This window comes from Notolepis coatsorum (genome assembly GCF_963971535.1).
Source record: "Notolepis coatsorum genome assembly, chromosome: 10".
Taxonomy (NCBI): domain Eukaryota; kingdom Metazoa; phylum Chordata; class Actinopteri; order Aulopiformes; family Paralepididae; genus Notolepis; species Notolepis coatsorum.
The window spans coordinates 10,312,097-10,332,651 of NC_140174.1; the positions used below are offsets into that span (position 1 = coordinate 10,312,097).

The 20,555-nt window shown below is 45.3% G+C and overlaps 2 protein-coding genes across 2 annotated transcripts in view; one reads left to right on the forward strand and one right to left on the reverse strand.

Moving 5' to 3' along the window:
- Positions 1–2,488, forward strand: part of LOC311235030 (integrin alpha-3-like) — a gene marked incomplete at its 5' end in the record, with an annotated part of 68,498 nt that extends 66,010 nt beyond the window's left edge. Inside the window, 2 exon segments of the mRNA XM_084322342.1 lie at positions 1,226–1,430; positions 2,349–2,488. Coding sequence (XP_084178468.1) covers positions 1,226–1,336 — 111 coding nt within the window. The 3' untranslated portion in view covers positions 1,337–1,430; positions 2,349–2,488.
- Positions 2,489–5,697: 3,209 nt separating this feature from the next.
- ace (angiotensin I converting enzyme (peptidyl-dipeptidase A) 1) overlaps positions 5,698–20,555 on the reverse strand; it is a 74,233-nt gene continuing 59,375 nt past the window's right edge. The window contains 5 exon segments of the mRNA XM_084322796.1: positions 5,698–6,248; positions 8,144–8,331; positions 8,852–8,974; positions 14,832–14,930; positions 15,617–15,761. Of these exon segments, the coding sequence (XP_084178922.1) occupies positions 5,998–6,248; positions 8,144–8,331; positions 8,852–8,974; positions 14,832–14,930; positions 15,617–15,761 (806 nt within the window). The 3' untranslated portion in view covers positions 5,698–5,997.

The following is a 20,555-nucleotide window of genomic DNA, read 5'->3' on the forward strand; positions in this document are numbered from 1 at the left end:
TAAAAAAATATTAATAAAAAATGTACATATCTGTTCACATGTATGTGTAAGATTATAACTGTTTGTTGGTTTCCTTAAACATATATACGTGAATGAAAAAAAAAAGTTAAAAAAAAAAATTAATAATAAAAACATTAAATCTAATATTTTTTTTATTTAAATGTTTTTTTTTCCCTTTTCGAGTAATACACGATCAATCTAGTATAGCATGCGATCAATCGATCTGGATTTTTCTTTAAAATGCCCATCCCTAATATCCGGTATAGCACTAATGTACATGCTATCATACAGAGTTATATGGGTTATATGCAGGTGTATAAGTAGGTATATAGAAGGATGATATGCAGGTATATTCAGACAGCTATGGATATATATGTATGTGCAGTAAATATGAATATATAATATGGTATATACAGCACTATTGTACATGTTATCAGAGTTATATGGGTATGACTCCATATGGGATGACTCCATCCTCGTCTTTCAACATACATCAACTATGAACAACGTTTATCGTACGTTGTGTGTTACTGTAAAAAGCCGCCAATGTTGAGGGACATTTTACTCTCAATCCCATCCGTTCAGAAGCGACGGAGCATTCGTCATCGGTCTATTTGCTTGTCAGTTGGATGGATTTGTAAATATTCATGTACTGTAGCTTTAATGAATTCTAATGCGAGTATTCAGTGAACATGAACTTAACGGTGCAAGTCGTACTTTTTGTTAAGATAAAGTGTTGACTGGTATATGGAGTGTCTGGTCAGTAACATGGGTCTCCCAGTCCCTCCACTCTGCAGTAAACATAACATACATTGTATCCACTTTATCCAAATTGTTTTACTTATTTACTTTTACTTCAAGAAATCTTGCCATGGCAGATTATTTTACATGTTTCAAGCACATATTTTGCTTAAAACTAGTTTTTATTTCTTCTTTTTGTCCGACAATTTTTGCTCTTCCAATGGAGATGGAAGTTTTATATTGTAACTGAAAACCACAAGTCTAACCCTTCCCTACTCCATGGTCCTCCTCCTCCTCCTTCTCCACCTCCTCCACCCCCTCCTCCTCCTATACCTCCTCCTCCACCCCTCCTCCTCCTCCTCCACCTCCACCCCTCCTTCTCCTCCTCCTCCTCCACCCCCTCCTCCACCCCATCCTCCACCCACTCCACCCCCTCCTCCTCCTCCTCCTCCTCCACCTCCTACTCCTCCTCCTCCACCCTCAGTGTGGCTTCTTCAGAAGGGCCAGCAGGAGGGAGATGTACGAGGCCAAGGCGCAGAAGGCTGAGATGAAGATCCAGCCGTCTGAGACGGAGAGGCTGACCGAGGAGTACTGAGACCCCTCCCCCTGGCCACCTCCCCCTCTACAACAGGGGGGGGTGGTGGGGGGGAGGGGCGCACACGCCAGCACACACCACTAGGGCCCCCTGGGTAATGAAATCCCTTCGAATGGGTATTGAATAAGGGCTAAATTGTGGGTTGTGCTTACTTGTGTTTTCTTACTAATTCTGTCTCCGCTAATTCAGCTTCTTCTAGCTCATTATCCAGCGCTCTGCTTCCCTTTCAGGCTAACACGGTCCCGTTCAGGCTAACACTTTCAGGCTAACACTGTCCCTTTCAGGCTAACACTGTCCCTTTCAGGCTAACACTGTCCCTTTCAGGCTAACACTGTCCCAGGCTAACACTGTCCCTTTCAGGCTAACACGGTCCCAGGCTAACACTGTCCCTTTCAGGCTAACACTGTCCCAGGCTAACACTGTCCCTTTCAGGCTAACACGGTCCCAGGCTAACACTGTCCCTTTCAGGCTAACACGGTCCCTTTCCTCAGAGCTTCTGTCGTGAGACTGATCGCCTGTTCCCTCTGATGATCCTCTCTTGCCTCAACTTGTCTCTGGCTGCGTTCACACTGCAAGCCGTAGTGCTCGATTCTGATTTAGTGCTCAGTTCACATTATCGGGGGGGGCGACAGTGGCGCAGGAGGTAGAGCGGTCGTCTGGTAATCGAAATGTTCCCGGTTCCGATCCCGCTCCTCCCGGGCGCAGCGTGTGTCGTCGGAAGTGTAAATCACTGTAAATCAGACCTGAATCTGATTCACAGTAGGACCACATTATGAAAGTGGGCCCAAATCAGAATTTAAACGATCAGGAGTCTTATGTGAAAATAAACCAGACCGGGGGCCACTTTCGCCGTGCAGTGTGAGCGCAGCCTTTTGTCTCCTTTAGCCTCTGAAATCTAAATGCTTCTTCTCCCTCTTCTTCTTCTTCTCCTCCTCAAGCCCTCGTGAACCTCGTAGCGGTCAAGCTAGCAGCCTCTCCTAACCCCTTGTCTCCCTCTCTCTCCCCCCCCCAGCTCGGTTTCTTCAAGCGGGCCGTCTACTACCGGATAATGCCAAAACACCAGGCGGTAAAGATCCGCAGGGCCGAGCGCTACCAGTTCAACCTGGGCTTCCAGTCGGAGGAGCCGCAGAAGAAGTACTGGATCACCAACTGGACGGAGATGCAGCGTTACTACTACTGAGCCCCCCTCTCTCTCCGCCTTGACCCTTGACCCCCGCCCGCCCGGTACCCTGGCTGAAACTCTTCACCGTCAAAAACCCTTTTGACTCTTTTTTGACATTGGCCCAAGCGAAGAGAGAACATTTGTAGCTGGGTGATGGTGGTGGTGGTGGTGGGGAGGTATCGGGTGGAGGGTGCAATTCCCGGGAAACCATGGACTCCGCTCCACCACGGATATCACGATCTGTGAATAAATAGCGCAATCAGTCTGGAACGTTACTGTACGTCTCGAGGTCCTAAGTAGATTTCATTCAAACGCTATGTCTTTTTTTTTTTTTTTTTTTTTTTTTAGTGCAATATGCCAAAATGATTTGTTTCAGAGATTGTAATTTGTAAAGTATTTTTGGACGAATGCAGTGTTGTACATTTTAAAACAAGAGAAGAGGAGGGGGGGCGCCGTCGAGAGTATCGGTTTGAATTGTTTTTACTCTTTGTGGTGGGAATACCGGAGTCTGCCTTTTCTGCGTATATATTTACATTCTTTTGCCAATTTCATCCAAATCCTCTGAGCAAGATCAGCCGCCGTCGTGTATATTTACCATACATCCACTTCTGTTTTCTCTCTAATCTCAAGGGAATGAGTCCATTGATTCTTTCTGTGATTGTAAATGTACTTTTTGGCTCTGTCCCCCCAAGTAGATGGTCACTGGTTATAGTATGATTGTTGAAACTTAACCCTTTCACTACCACACTACAAAGAGTTAACCTTCTGTAGTGTGGTAGTGAAAGCGTTAACTCTTTGTAGTGTGGTAGTGAAAGGGTTAACCTTCTGTGGTGTGGTAGTGAAAACGTTAACCTTCTGTAGTGTGGTACAACAACCCATGTTGTGCATTAAAATAGTTTGAATAGGTTATGCATCGAAGGGTTAACCACATACTGACCAGCAACCTGCTTTTGTTATGAGTTAACAAGAAAAGTGCCTTATTTGAATCAATGTTTAGCACAACGTAAGCAGCCTAGCTCGGCGAACACAATTCCTCATGGGAGCTTTGACCTGATTTGCGGAACTTGCCGGTAGGGATGGGAATAATTTTTTTTTAATCGAATAGTTTATGCGAAAAAAATATTTCCCCTTGTCTTTACTGGCACCTATAGTGTATACTGTACCCGCAGTGTTTTGAGAGGGCACCCTATTAACTGTTACACCACTGAACGGCTTGCTGTGTACAGCTCACTATACTGTAGCTAGCCAGGTAGCATAACAGTCTGTTAACAGCTGGGAGAACAGATGTAACTTTCGCAAAGGAATGCTTTTGTTCCAGGGAATTCACTAGCCTGGTCCGCCAGCGTTCGCTGTTGGCAATGACAGCAGCAGCCGGCTACCTCGCTTGTTTGTCACGCACAATTATGTCACGTTCGCTATTAAGTGAAAACCAAACCATACGTTAACGTGGAAGCTCAGACATTTCATGAATCAACAGTGTAACTTTTGGAATGAATGCCTTCTACGACCTGCAAATATCTAGCTGATATATATATATATAGCAATGTTCTGAGTTTTGCCCATCCTTACTTGCCGGTGTATCCTTCAAATTCCGCGGTTTATCTTTATCAGGGAGCGGACACAAAGCACACTGGGAAGGCACAGGTCGTCGTGCCACACGAGTTGGCTATCGGTGCGTAACAAATTGAATACAATTTAGCTTGGGGTGGCTGTGGTTTTCCTTGCAGCAAATTCGCCTCTTGATGCTAACTTAAGCGAATTCCAGTAGTGCTAGTAGAGAGCGGTAGTTAGCATATCTATCTTCAGATCTAGGCAATATTTGGTGGCGGGAGTGCACTTGAACCCTCGGTTAGCTCATTATGCTTCTTATTTATTACACTGTATTATGTGATTACAGTAAAGAACCTGTCTAGATAGCCTACAGTAATCGCACATATAGGGAGTCGCAACACTGGAACTAAATATTTGACCAAACTGTATCTGGCTAAGTTCACACTGCAGGCTCATAATGTGACTCATATCCGATTCTTTTCACGACAGTGTGTGAACAGCACAAATCACATGGAATCTGATCTTTCCAATTCTGATTTGGACCACTTTCATATGTGGGACTTTCATACGAATCTTACGTCACTCTAGAGTGACATTTGTCACAGTTTCTTTTACCTCCCATCTCCTTTTATTGTTAATTTGCGCATCCGGGTCAGTTCAGTGACCAGTTCACACTGGAATCTGATCTTGACCACATTCGGGGGGGGGGGGGGGAACGATGTGAACAGCCAAACAAAAAGTCTGATCTGAGCACTAAATCAGAATTGGGCTTGCAGTGTGAACGCAGCCAGTGTCTACCAGCATTCCATGGTATTGGTGAGCTATGGATGCAGTACAAGGTGTGTGTGTATATAGTGGCATCAAGTGTGAATTATGATACTGAATTGACCATCGTGAAATCGGATCCCATGAACTATTTGAATGCATCTTTCTGAATAACCTAAAGAACTCGCATGGTTTTATATCACGCTCTCTCTCTCCCTGTCGCCGTCCCCATGGTTTTTACGGTTTGTTTGTTTTTCTACAAAGTCGGCAAGCTACCATTAGGAACGTGTCCCTCCTCCTAAAGCCATGGCAACGGGCCGTCGTGGTCAACCTGCAACACTGGAAATAGACCGGGCCGTTCTCGGTCGACAGACGGGGGAGAGACAGTGGACTAATGTTCTGTCTCGGGACCGTACTGTAGTGTTGTGTTACCGCTCACGGTGTCCCACAGGTACTCTGTGTACTGAGACTGTCCAGACAAGAGAGCTTCACAGACAGAGGCTCCATTCAGACAGAAGAAAGGGATGGAGTTGAAACCAGTGCATCTCTGTGGGTTTTTTTTTTTTCTTTTTTTTTTTTTTTTTTATTAACTGTGCAGTTTCAATGTAATTAAACTGTTTTTTAAAAAACACGTGTGTGTAAGTGATGTGAAGTCGTTGCCTGGAGTGAGTGAGTGAGTTTGTCGACTCTGCGTGTTGTCTTACTTGACCCCCCCCCCCCCCCGGAAAGGAAAAGGAATATGATACAAGAAACATCATATCTCTTTATTCTACAAAGGCAAAAGTATTCACCCAAAATCAAACATTCCCAAAATGCATACTCAATTAAAAGACTTTACAAACATTCATTGGAAACACCCGCCCCCCCTCCCCTCCCCTCCCCTCCCTTCAGCATTCAAATAGTACAAATAAATTACAAAAACTGTTACTTTGTATTTCTTGCATGGCCAAAATAATTTGACTCCAAATTTATACAATAAATATACAAGACGCGGGCTGGTATGGGGTGCAGAAGACCACGGAGAGAAAAGCAAAAACCCAACCGGACGTACAGTACTTCGTACAGTACACACGCAAAAAAAAATCAAATAAAAACACAGACATTGCACACTGAGGTTGGTGAGCTGTGCTATAGCTACAGTACGCGACGCCTTGCTTCTTAATCAACCCGTTAGTCACGTTCGCTAATTAGCCAACTGGTCTTTTTGCTTGAGCTCCATCGTGGACAAGGACTTCTCTGGCTTCTGCTTGGCCTTCCTGTAGAAGTAGGTGGCCATGGCGGTGGAGAGCAGGAGGACCAGTCCCAGGACCAATAGGACCCACTGGCCCGCCGCGGCCTGCGTGCTGGACAAGCTCATGCCCAGGAAGTCCACCTTGACGTGGCCGGGAGGAGCCGGTGTGGCGGGGGGCCCCGTCGGACTGGGTGGACCCGTGCCTACAACACATGCAACAATAGGGCGTAGATTTAGGGACGGTTGCAGGGGACATGTCCCCCCCCCCTCAATATTGAGAAGAGGTCAATTTCGTCTCTCTCAAAAAAAATATATAAATATAATATATACAGAATAATGTGTCCTCCATAGGCCGTAGATTTAGGGACAGTTTCAGGGGACTTTGATATTGAGAGAAGAGGTCAATTTCGTCCCTCTCAAAAAATATAGCTAATATGAAAGACAACCCCCCCCCCCCAGCCTCCCCAAAATATGTAAACTAATATGTAACTATATATTAATTAACCAACGATTTCAGAGCCTTACTGCATTTATATTCCATTATATTAGTGTCAGCGGGTACCCGAATGTTGTCTCTTCCTTTACATAAATTAAGACATTTTCACCATAAATGAATGCATAAAAGGCACAAATTGGTGAGAAATTTACACCAGAATGCTTGACGCTCAAAATCTCCTGCTGAGGCAACAGTACATGACGACGGTTGTATCTTGACGCATTGCAGTCTGAAGTAAACATTTTGTTCCAAGGTCACTCTGTCTCCGTATTCCTTCTTTATCTCCTTTCTTCATGTCGAGTTCCCTTCTCCTGTTCTCTGATATCCCTTGTTCCCTCAACACCATTCATGCTCTCTCTGTCTGTTTCTATCTCTCCCCCTGTGTTTCTCTCTCTCTGTGTTTCTCTCCCCCTGTGTTTCTATGTCTCTCTCTCTCTCCCCCTGTTTCTCTCCATCTCCCCCCCCCCCCCCCCCCCAGTGTTTCTATCTTTCTCTCCGCCTCTCTCTCTCTCCCCCCTGTGTGTTTCTCTCCATCTATCTCCCCCTGTGTCTCTCTCCCTCTCTGTGTCTTTCTCTCTCTCTCTCCCCCCTCTCTCTCTCTGTGTCTGTCTTCTCTCTAATCTCCACACATCATCGCAGCAGGGATCAATCGGGGTGATCGGGAGGACGGGGGATTGATTTCCCCCTCAGCTGAGAGCAACAGCAGAATCAATGTCTCCGTCTGCAACAGGTCCGTCTGTCTCGTCTGGTAACACGAGTTCACAAATAGTATGGAGCAGCAAAACTTTCCTACAGTATTGTAAATGTGCTGTTTCCATCATGCATTTCCTCTTATCGTCGATGTGTGTATCTTTGTGTGCACATGCATACTTTGTGTGTGTCTGTGCACATGCATACTTTGTGTGTGTGTCTGTGCACGTTAGGGCTGTCCCCGACTAAGGATTTGGATGGTCGACTATGATTGGCCAAAATTTGCCGTTAGTCGACTATTGGTCAAAAAAAAAAAGTATAATATTTTGTAAATTATTTTTTTATTATTATTTTTTTTCATTCCATTTGGGCTGTGGGGGTGCTTAATGTCTGAAGGAGTCGACTGAAGGCTTCTTGTCCTCTGCAAAAGCATGCAATTGTTCCACTGATGGATACATCTCGATATTTGTCTAGTCTAGTGTGTTCATTAGACGGGTGAAATCCTCTTTCAGTGCCTCTGTGCCTGTTTTCGTAGGCATTTAGCCTCTGGTATGCGCGCCATTAGCGTTAGCCACGCTTCTAGGCCTCTTTTCTTTTGGAAAGAATGATAAAAATAAAAAAATATTATAATATTTTTTTTTGTACTATTCGACTAAGAGGTTGGTTAGTCGACTACGGCTCCTTTCGACCGATTAGTCGACTAATAGGGGTCAGCCCTAGTGCGCGTGCATACTTTGTGTGTCTGTGCACATGCATACTTGGTGTGTGTGCACATGCATACTGTACTTTGTGTGTGTGTGCACATGTACTTTGTGTGTGTGTGCACAATGCATACTCTGTGTGTGTATGTGTGGGCGCGCGTTAATGCACACGTGTGTCTACAAAAGGCAGGCGTGTGTCAGCGTGTCGTACTCTGATAGGGCCTCCAGTCGTACTCCGGCCAGCCGAGGACCTCGTTGTTCCTCTGGTTCTCCTCCTTCAGCCACGTGATGAGCGGAGCGAAGTAGTCCATGAGGGGCTTGGCCGTCATCTTCGACTGGCCCGTGATGAGGAACATGGCCTCCGGCCAGGGCTTGCTGAAGCCCAGCTTCATCATGTCACTGCAGGGGAAACAAACGGTAAAGGGTGCATTTATATAGCGGCTTTTATCCAAAGCACTTTGCAATTTTGTCCCTCACATTTTACCCATCCACACACCGACCTCCGGGCTGCATTTTTCGCCCATCGACCAATACGTTGTTTGAAAGTTGAATTTGCCGCCTTTCGATCGTCACAGCACTCAAGCTATTGCGTGCTTCGGGTCTCGAGTTACAAGACGAAATATCCGATGAGTGACCGACCACGTCCCGGTTGTAAACGGTCCTGAACTGACCGGTCACCGCTGATGGCGAAAATTATTGACCACCGTTGTAGCCAAGGAGCGTCTGCTCCGAAAGCGACCCCAGACGAGCGCTGATTGCAAGGGGAACGTGTGTGTGTGTGTGTGTGTGTGTGTGTGTGTGTGTGTGTGTGTGTGTGTGTGTGTGTGTGTGTGTGTGTGTGTGTGTGTGTGTGTGTGTGTGTGTGTGTGTGTGTGTGTGTGTGTGTGTGTGTGTGTGTGTGTGTGTGTGTGGGACTTACCCTATCAACTTGCCAGCTGCTTTAGACTTGTAGATGTCACATGTGTGCAGGAGTCCGTTCTGATTGGCCGCTTTACACAGAGCCTCGTGGAACTGGAACTGGACAATGAAGCTCACAAAGTACCTTAAATACATATACGTGAGATTATTAAATACATATCGCAGTCATACATACTGTACAGTAGACTAGACTGAATGACATGAGATGTGTCATCAACATGGTAAAGTCCTCTGAGAGGCGTGACTTGGACCATACAGATCATTTGGCAGGCCATCAGGGAAAACCCCTCCCACCCACTATACACAGACTTGGCTGACAGGAGGAGCATGTTCAGTGCTAGACTAACACTCCCAAAATGTAGCACTGAACGGCACAGGAAGTCCTTCATTCCGACAGCCATCAGACTTTACAATGCATCACTGTGCCTCACTGCATCACTGAGCACAGAGTGACATTTAGCATCTTCCTGGACTTTTTACTTTTAAAACAACATTGTCAATATTACACTTACTGTACACTTAACACTTTGATCGCCAGGCTTAAATTCAGAATAAACCATCCCACGCCAGCTCTATTTGTCTAACTTTTTAAATTGTATTGCTAAATTGACATTACTATGGCCCATTCAACGTCCTATATCTATTGTTCAGGGTGTAGCAACGTTATACTTTTTCATTCACATATTCATACTAAAATACGGTCTAAAGTATAAGTATGTTTTTATCGTTTTCTGCAGCTTTCTCCAAAACGTGATTTATAGCCCCAAATGCATTATATTGATGATGAAATACAGTTTGATAGGAATCTGCGCGAGATAAAAAATGTCAAATGGACGTGCTTCTAGAAGTTACTACTGATCATCTGATGTTGACCGGATGGGGGGGGGGGGTCGTTTATAATTCCGTGGCCAACGTTAGATGATTCATCTAGTGTGGGTGATATGATCATTAGAGCAGTTAGTATCAAACACGTTAAAAAATAACGCTGAATCTTACCGTAGCTTCCTCATAGCGTTGGGCGATGAGCGTGGAACAGAAATATTCCTATTATGGGATGTAGAAATATGCGATCCATTTCCAGGTTGTATAATAGTATATACGTCCAAATCATGTTGTTTATCGAGTTATTGATAACGGATTGCTATCTGTTGTGTCTAGCTCGAGTCCTGGGACTATTACCGAGTGATCGGACCTAATTGAAATGAGCACCAGCTTCCATTTCCTGTTTCCGCTCTGGGCGATCCGCCGATCGGCCACCAGATGGCGCTCTTGAACCGTTGGAGAGTTGAGAGGGGCTCAACAGTAGATCTCAAGTCTCCAGGGGAGAAATATGATTTCGATCACAGATTTTTGAAATATTGATATCAAAGACGTGGTCCAGCGTCTTTGGCAGAATGCGCATGGCGGGGAAAGACGTGTCCCAGCGTTTTTGGCGATTAAAGTGTTAATGTAGATCTCTGTATTTTTTTACTGTATATTTTATATTAGAGTGTACATACATAACAGAGGAAATGTGAATGTGAAATGTGAATCCCGGACCGTAGTTTATTATTAGTATGTTATTCTTAGGCTTATTTTATTCCTTATTCTTAGGCAATCTTTTGTTATTCTTACTCGTGATTTGTTTTGTCTACCTACATGTTTACTGTGAGCGATTTGTAGTGCCAAATTATCCTCGGGATGATTAAAGTATTTCTATTCTATTCTATTTAGCCAGAACTTGTCACCAGAACCTTGTTCACATTCTTCCCCTGGAGAGGCAGGGATTCTCTGTACTTCCCTGAAAACTGAGTTGCATGTTTGATGTCATTAATAGGTCGAACCTATCACGGTCCAGCATGTGGCAGTGTTGTAGTACTCGAGTCAGAGTCCTGGACTGATTTTCAGGACTCGTGACTCGACTTGGACTTGAGCACTGATGACTCAGACTTGGACTTGGATTCGAGCATTGACTGCATTTGGACTCGGAAGGTGCAGATGTGGACTCAGACTTGTTAATTGATAAATACAGTTATTTATGAAATAAATACAATTTGAATAGGCCCTAATCATTTGGCATATAAGATATTGATGGCTAGTGCATTTGTTTGGCTTATTGTGTCACAAAGTAAATAAACTCCCTTTTGAAATGGTGACCGCTGTGTCATTTATGTTTAACGTAGACCTTTTTTCATTTGTACGTCAGCTCTTTGACTGCCAGAGTGGAGTGGACTCAACCTTGATGACTTGGACTCGGACTAGGGTGATGAGGACTCGACTCTGGCTCTTCTTTGGTGACTCTGACTCGAACACTGGGGACGTGAGACTCGACTCTGATTCGAGATTTAGTGACTCGACTACAACACCGGTATGTGGTAACGACGAGACTGTGCTTTATTTTGTTAATTTTTATAGTATTAGGAGTTTTATTTGCACCAACTGTTGGTGCATTATATGTGTATGACCGTCAGTCAATCATTGACATTGGATTAAGAAAAACTTACCGTTTGGATTGCTCTCTGGATCGGATCGCTGAACAGCAGAAATGGCCCGCCGAGATCCTTTGTTATGCCGGCCATGGACAAGACCAAAAGCCGCCGCGAAGACGAGGAAAGAGAGCCGGGGTCCGGAACAGACTGAGGTCCAAACGACACAGAACCACATTGCCCAGCATATTGTTGGCCAATGTGCAATCGATAGGAAACAAATTGGACGACATCAGAGCAAGGATCCAATTCCAGAGGGACATTCGGGATTGTAACGTCCTCTGTTTCACAGAAACTTGGCTGAGTCCAGATGTCCCGAATCATGCAATAGAACCGGCAGACCACTTCTTCGTTCTACGAAAAGACCGGACGGCATTAGAGTCACTAAAGAAGAAAGGAGGCGGCATTGCCTTCATGATAAACAAGGAGTGGTGCGATTTAGGCAACACAAAGGAAATGTCTAACCACTGCTCCCCAGACCTGGAGTTTATCACGATAAAATGTCGACCCTTCTTCCTCCCAAGAGAGTTAACGTCCATCATCCTCATCGGAGTGTACATTCCACCACACGCGAACACGGAGGTCGCACTTTCAAAACTTCACGACGAGGTAAACAAACTCCAGGCAGCTAACGTTGACGCGGCCATTTTGGTCTTGGGGGATTTCAACAGCGCGCGTCTTAAAAAGGTGCTGCCGAATTTCTATCAGCATGTGACCTGTCCCACCAGAGGCGAGAACATATTAGACCATGTATACTCGCAATTTAAGAATGGGTACAAGTCACAGGCTCTTAGTCCATTCGGTAAAAGCGATCACGCCGCAATTTTTCTTTTGCCTAAGTACAAACAGAGTCTCAAGCGAACGCCGGTGGTCTCGCGAGAGGTTAAGCGTTGGGCCGTGACGTCAGTGGAGTCACTCCAAGCAGTGCTGGGAAGCACAGAATGGAGTGTATTCCGTGATAACACAGCCAATATTAACGAATACACCGAAACGGTGATTGACTATGTCTGTACTCAGGTAGAAGTAATAATCCCCACCACCAAAATTAATATCTACCCAAATCAAAAGCCCTGGGTAGACAAATCCGTCCGTGAGGCTCTGAAAGTGCGCACATCAGCATACAACACCGGGCTGGTGACAGGCAACATGGAAGAACACAAGATGGCAAGATACAACGTCAGGAGAGCAGTAATAGAGGCAAAACGGCGTTACAGGGATAAAGTTGAACTTCAGTTTGAACAGGCTGACTCTAGAGGCATGTGGCAGGGCCTCAGAACAATGACAGACTACAAAGGAACCCCCCTCAAACTGAACAGTGACATCTCCTTAGCAAATGATCTCAACTCCTTCTATGCGAGGTTTGAGGCTGTGAATAACAACACCAGCCTACAAACCACGGCAATGGGGGGGGGGGGGTCTGCTGATGGAGACTCAGTGTTCAGGGTAACAGAGCATGAGGTGAGACGGATCTTTAAAAAAGTGGATATCAGGAAGGCAGCAGGACCGGACGGCATCCCCGGCCGCGTCCTAAAAGTCTGTGCCGACCAACTGGCCCCGGTATTCACTGACATCTTCAACCTGTCCTTGGAACAGGCCGTCATCCCCACCTGTCTGAAGAAGTCCACCATCATCCCTGTACCCAAAAAATCTACGCCCGCTTGCCTCAACGACTACCGCCCTGTAGCCCTCACCTCCATAGCCATGAAGTGCTTTGAGAAGCTAGTGAAGGGCTACATCTGTTCCTCCCTCCCCATCAACCTGGACCCTCTGCAATTTGCATATCGCCCCAACAGGTCCACGGAGGACGCCATAGCCCATGTGCTGCACACAGCAGCATCACATCTGGACAAGAGGCAGGGGAACTATGTGAGAATGCTGTTCATCGACTACAGCTCAGCATTCAATACCATAGTCCCCTCCAAACTCATAGCCAAGCTCAGGGACCTGGGCTTGAACTATGACCTGTGCCAGTGGGTCCTGGACTTCCTGACGGGCAGACCCCAGGTGGTAAGAGCCGGCAACTGCACCTCCTCATCCATCACGCTCAACATAGGGGCCCCCCAGGGCTGTGTTCTGAGCCCCCTCCTCTACTCCCTGTACACACATGACTGCGTAGCACAGCGGAACAACAACACCATCATCAAATTTGCTGATGACACAGTAGTGGTGGGCCTGATCTCTGCCAACGACGAAAGGGCCTACCTGGAAGAGGTAGAGAACCTGTCACAGTGGTGTCAGGAGAACTGCCTCTCCCTGAACGTCAGCAAAACAAAAGAGATGATTGTGGACTTCAGGAGGTCGGGGGTCAGGGACTACAGCCCCCTCAGCATCGACGGGGCACCAGTTGAGAGAGTGAACAGTTTCAAGTACCTCGGAGCCCACATATCCGAGGACTTGACATGGACCACACACATTGACAGTGTTGTGAAGAAGGCACGACAACGCCTCTACTTCCTCAGGCGCCTAAGGAAGTTCCAAGTCAGTCAGAAGATCCTTAGGAACTTCTACTCATGTACAATAGAGAGCATCCTGACCGGCAACATCACCTCCTGGTTTGGGAATAGCACTGCACAAGACCGTAGCAGACTACAAAGAGTGACACGTTCAGCCGAACGCACAATTAGAGGGGGGCTTCCCACCCTCCAGAACATTTACAACAAGCGGTGCAAGGGGAAGGCTAAGAGAATTATTAAGGACTCGAGCCACCCGAACAACTGCCTCTTTGAACTGCTGCCGTCAGGCAAGCGATACCGGAGTCTTATGGCGAGCACAGAAAGACTCAGAAGGAGCTTCTATCCCCAGGCCATCAGGCTGCTAAACGAACAATAATCGCTAAACGAACAATAATCACTATGCAACAACCATCAAATGCACACAGCACACACCCACACGCACACACTCACTCAAACAAACAACACACTGCAGCACCCACTCTCCACACTTTAGATCACACAAACACACTTACACTTTATATTTATTGATAAAGGATTTGCACTACAACTCGTACACCTACTGTGAATTGTACCTAAACTGCACCTCGTCCATTTATGCCTTGCACTATATAGTATTGTATATTAGTACACTGCACAGTATTGTATATTGTATGGTAACTACGTCTACGAACATTGTACATATGTCTAAACTGAACACTGTGACCTCTTTTTTTACTTCTAATTTTTACTATGTTTTTATTTCATACTTATCTTGTCATGCACAGTCTCTGGAGCGCAACAGTAAGAAGCATTTTGTACAAAAGTATTCTGTACTTCTGTATGACAACTATTAAAGAAACTTGAAACTTGAACTTAACTTGACACCTATAGCTTCAGCTACTGAAGCCGAGTATGTATTATTGACTGATTGGTTATCTTGAAAGAATATAAGCTGCCGGCTTGGAATTCCTGGTAAATATCAATTGTCAATTTGCATATTAATATATCCTTGCTGCTGAGACATTTTCAGTGTGTGTGTGTGTATGTGTGTGTGTGTGTGTGTGTGTGTACAGTATGTGTATACCTGACGTAGGGCACGTTAGCTGGGACGTGGAACTTGGCACCGGGGTCAAAGTCTTCCTCTGTGCGGGCGACAGGGGGGCACAGGCCCTGGTACTTCATTCTACAAGGATGGGAGGAAAGCATATATATATATATATCGAGTATTACGCACGCTTTATTAAAGTAATTGAATGGTTCATCCATCCACCCATTCACCCATCCATCAATTCATTCACCCATCCATCCATCAATTCATCCATTCATTCACCCATTACTCAATTAATTAATCCATCCATTCATTCACCGATCCATCCATACATACATGAATTATTTAATTCATTCATCCATCCATTCATTCACCGATCCATCCATACATACATAAATTATTTAATTCATTCATCCCTCCATTCAACCACCCATCCATTCATTCATTCATCTATTCATTCATCCATCCATTCACCCATTCATCTATTCATTCACCCATCCATTCATTCATTCATCTATTCATTCATCCATCCATTCATTAATTAATTCATCTATTCATTCATCCATCCATCAATTCATTCATTCATTCATCTATTCATTCATCCATCGATCCATTCATTAATTCATCCATCCATCCAAGGCGGAAATGGCAGAAGTGTCAGTATTCTATAGCATTCCAGGGTCCAAGCCTCCCGAGGGGAGTGGGGGACACTGACTGACCTAGGGTCAGCTTCAGTCGGTCCATTTGAACAAGGTCCCAAAGGACACGCGGTCCCGGTCACTGAGCCCAGATCAGGTGTCCTCGGCCGGCGGTCTTCTCACCTGAGGTTCCACCACTCCTTGTTGTACTCCGAGGCCGGGATGCGTCCGTCGAACACCTTCCAGCGGTACTGGTCCATGAGGTACCCGAAGGGCAGGAAGGCGATCTTGTCCAGCGCCATGCTCATCAGGAAGTTAATGTCACTCTCTGGAAAGTCACACGGAGACACGCTCATCAGGAAGTTAATGTCACTCTCTGGAAAGTCACACGGAGACACGCTCATCAGGAAGTTAATGTCACTCTCTGGAAAGTCACACGGAGACACGCTCATCAGGAAGTTAATGTCACTCTCTGGAAAGTCACACGGAGACACGCTCATCAGGAAGTTAATGTCACTCTCTGGAAAGTCACACGGAGACACGCTCATCAGGAAGTTAATGTCACTCTCTGGAAAATCACACGGAGACACGCTCATCAGGAAGTTAATGTCACTCTCTGGAAAGTCACACGGAGACACGCTCATCAGGAAGTTAATGTCACTCTCTGGAAAGTCACACGGAGACACGCTCATCAGGAAGTTAATGTCACTCTCTGGAAAGTCACACGGAGACACGCTCATCAGGAAGTTAATGTCACTCTCTGGAAAGTCACACGGAGACACGCTCATCAGGAAGTTAATGTCACTCTGGAAAGTCACACGGAGACACGCTCATCAGGAAGTTAATGTCACTCTCTGGAAAGTCACACGGAGACACGCTCATCAGGAAGTTAATGTCACTCTCTGGAAAGTCACACGGAGACACGCTCATCAGGAAGTTAATGTCACTCTCTGGAAAGTCACACGGAGACACGCTCATCAGGAAGTTAATGTCACTCTCTGGAAAGTCACACGGAGACACGCTCATCAGGAAGTTAATGTCACTCTCTGGAAAGTCACACGGAGACACGCTCATCAGGAAGTTAATGTCACTCTCTGGAAAGTCACACGGAGACACGCTCATCAGGAAGTTAATGTCACTCTCTGGAAAGTCACACGGAGACACGCTCATCAGGAAGTTAATGTCACTCTCTGGAAAGTCACACGGAGACACGCTCATCAGGAAGTTAATGTCACTCTCTGGAAAGTCACACGGAGACACGCTCATCAGGAAGTTAATGTCACTCTCTGGAAAGTCACACGGAGACACGCTCATCAGGAAGTTAATGTCACTCTCTGGAAAGTCACACGGAGACATTAACGCTCTTGTCTAGCGACATGCAGGTTTTTATCTCTTATCATAACTTGGTTTGTATCTCTTTTTTATCATGAGTTGCTTTTAAGGGTTTGCAGATTTTTTATTTTCTTTTAACATTAGTTGACTGTATGAGTTTTCAGGTTAGGTGTTATTGTACTTATTTTTAGGGTGTCCCGTCTCGTGTACATGTCCATTCGTGTTTTTGTGCCTTTTTATGTTCCATGTATGGACCACAATGGAAACAAGCCATGGCTTTATTGTGTTTTATCCATTTTTGACCAGCGTGATGACACTGTTATTATTTTTTTCAAATGTCTGTCCTACGATTGTGTCAAAATAAAGTGTTCAATCAATCAAAAATGCTCATCAGGAAGTTAATGTCACTCTCTGGAAAGTCACACAGCGACATTAACGCTCTTGTCTAGCGCCATGCTCATCAGGAAGTTAATGTCACTCTCTGGAAAGTCACACGGAGACATTAACGCTCTTGCAATATAAACAAAGATTCATATGAATGTATTGTGGTATTCATATGTATTGAATATGGCCCTTCTAAGGTTTCTCCCCTCCACATTGCCTGTGGTGCTTTTTTCCTATTGCTAGGTTTTTAGTGAGTTTTTCCTTACCTTCGCGTGGGAGTGTTGCATTTATTAATTTTACATTTTATTTTGGATTTCATGGTGTTTTTGGTTTTGTTCTTGATTTATTGTGATGTTTCTTCTTGACTTGTTTAAAGAAGACGTGTCCGGCCCATGGGGACATTAACGTGTGTGATTTGATTGATTGTAGAATAACATTACGTTATTGTCAATGTACACACAGCAATTTAAATTTGTCTTTATATACAGTATATATATATATATATATATATATATATATATATATATATATATATATATATATATATATATATATATATATATATATATATATATATATATATATATATAGTTATTACGTACACATACACAGTCCTCATATCCCTCCTAGTTACACAAACACCATCCTCATATCCCTCCTAGCTACACATACACACAGTCCTCATATCCCTCCTAGCTACACATACACACAGTCCTCATATCCCTCCTAGTTACACACAGTCCTCATATCCCTCCTAGTTACACACAGTCCTCATATCCCTCCTAGTTACACACAGTCCTCATATCCCTCCTAGTTACACACAGTCCTCATATCCCTCCTAGTTACACACAGTCCTCATATCCCTCCTAGTTACACACAGTCCTCATATCCCTCCTAGTTACACACAGTCCTCATATCCCTCCTAGTTACACACAGTCCTCATATCCCTCCTAGTTACACACAGTCCTCATATCCCTCCTAGTTACACACGGTCCTCATATCCGTCCTAGTTACACACAGTCCTCATATCCCTCCTAGTTACACACAGTCCTCATATCTCTCCTAGTTACACACAGTCCTAATATCCCTCCTAGTTACACACAGTCCTCATATCCCTCCTAGTTACACACAGTCCTCATATCCCTCCTAGTTACACACAGTCCTCATATCTCTCCTAGTTACACACAGTCCTCATATCCCTCCTAGTTACACACAGTCCTCATATCCCTCCTAGTTACACACAGTCCTCATATCCCTCCTAGTTACACACGGTCCTCATATCCCTCCTAGTTACACACAGTCCTCATATCCCTCATAGTTACACACGGTCCTCATATCCCTCCTAGTTACACACAGTCCTCATATCCCTCCTAGTTACACACGGTCCTCATATCCCTCCTAGTTACACACAGTCCTCATATCCCTCCTAGTTACACACGGTCCTCATATCCCTCCTAGTTACACACAGTCCTCATATCCCTCCTAGTTACACACAGTCCTCATATCCCTCCTAGTTACACACAGTCCTCATATCCCTCCTAGTTACACACAGTCCTCATATCCCTCCTAGTTACACACAGTCCTCATATCCCTCCTAGTTACACACAGTCCTCATATCCCTCCTAGTTACACACAGTCCTCATATCCCTCCTAGTTACACACAGTCCTCATATCCCTCCTAGTTACACACAGTCCTCATAACCCTTCTAGTTACACACAGTCCTCATATCCCTCCTAGCTACACACAGTCCTCATATCCCTCCTAGTTACACACAGTCCTCATATCCCTCCTAGTTACACACAGTCCTCATATCCCTCCTAGTTACACACAGTCCTCATATCCCTCCTAGTTACACACAGTCCACATATCCCTCCTAGTTACACACAGTCCTCATAACCCTTCTAGTTACACACAGTCCTCATATCCCTCCTAGCTACACACAGTCCTCATATCCCTCCTAGTTACACACAGTCCTCATAACCCTTCTAGTTACACACAGTCCTCATATCCCTCCTAGTTACACACAGTCCTCATATCCCTCCTAGCTACACACAGTCCTCATATCTCTCCTAGTTACACACAGTCCTCATATCCCTCCTAGTTACACACAGTCCTCATATCCCTCCTAGTTACACACAGTCCTCATATCTCTCCTAGTTACACACGGTCCTCATATCCCTCCTAGTTACACACAGTCCTCATATCCCTCCTAGTTACACACAGTCCTCATATCCCTCCTAGTTACACACAGTCCTCATATCTCTCCTAGTTACACACAGTCCTCATATCCCTCCTAGTTACACACAGTCCTCATATCCCTCCTAGTTACACACGGTCCTCATATCCCTCCTAGTTACACACAGTCCTCATATCCCTCATAGTTACACACGGTCCTCATATCCCTCCTAGTTACACACAGTCCTCATATCCCTCCTAGTTACACACGGTCCTCATATCCCTCCTAGTTACACACGGTCCTCATATCCCTCATAGTTACACACGGTCCTCATATCCCTCCTAGTTACACACAGTCCTCATATCCCTCCTAGTTACACACAGTCCTCATATCCCTCCTAGTTACACACAGTCCTCATATCCCTCCTAGTTACACACAGTCCTCATATCCCTCCTAGTTACACACAGTCCTCATATCCCTCCTAGTTACACACAGTCCTCATATCCCTCCTAGTTACACACAGTCCACATATCCCTCCTAGTTACACACAGTCCTCATATCTCTCCTAGTTACACACAGTCCTCATATCCCTCCTAGTTGTAATAATAATGCAGGACCTGCTCAGAGGTCTTTAATTGGCATTGGCTATTATCCACAACACACACACACACACCGGAACACACACGCATGCATTGTCTGTAGGATCGCTGATGCGATTCGTCTCTGCGATTAACCCATCCCGTCGTCCTTCCCCCCAAGGGCAGCCGGGAGCAGACAGGCGTCAACGTGAGCCGCGCCAGGGGACCAATCCAAGTGCTCCTGTCCGTCTTCGTCAAGGACGCCACAGTGTTAGCGATCTGTTGTTGTGCATGTTTTTCCATTGGGTTTATCTTATCGGGGGGGAAACCCTTGCGAGCACGGGGAGAACATGCAAACTCCACACAGAAAGGCCTGGGAGATACCCCACCTGGGTACCTGGCATCATGGAAACCTGGTCCCCAAGCGGGAATCGAACCCTGGACCTTCTTGCTGTGAGGCGACAGTGTTAACCACTACACCACCGTGCCGCTATTTACACACAGTCCTCATACCCCTCCTAGTTACACACAGTCCTCATATCCCTCCTAGTTACACACAGTCCTCATATCCCTCCTAGTTACACACAGTCCTCATATCCCTCCTAGTTACACACAGTCCTCATAACCCTTCTAGTTACACACAGTCCTCAT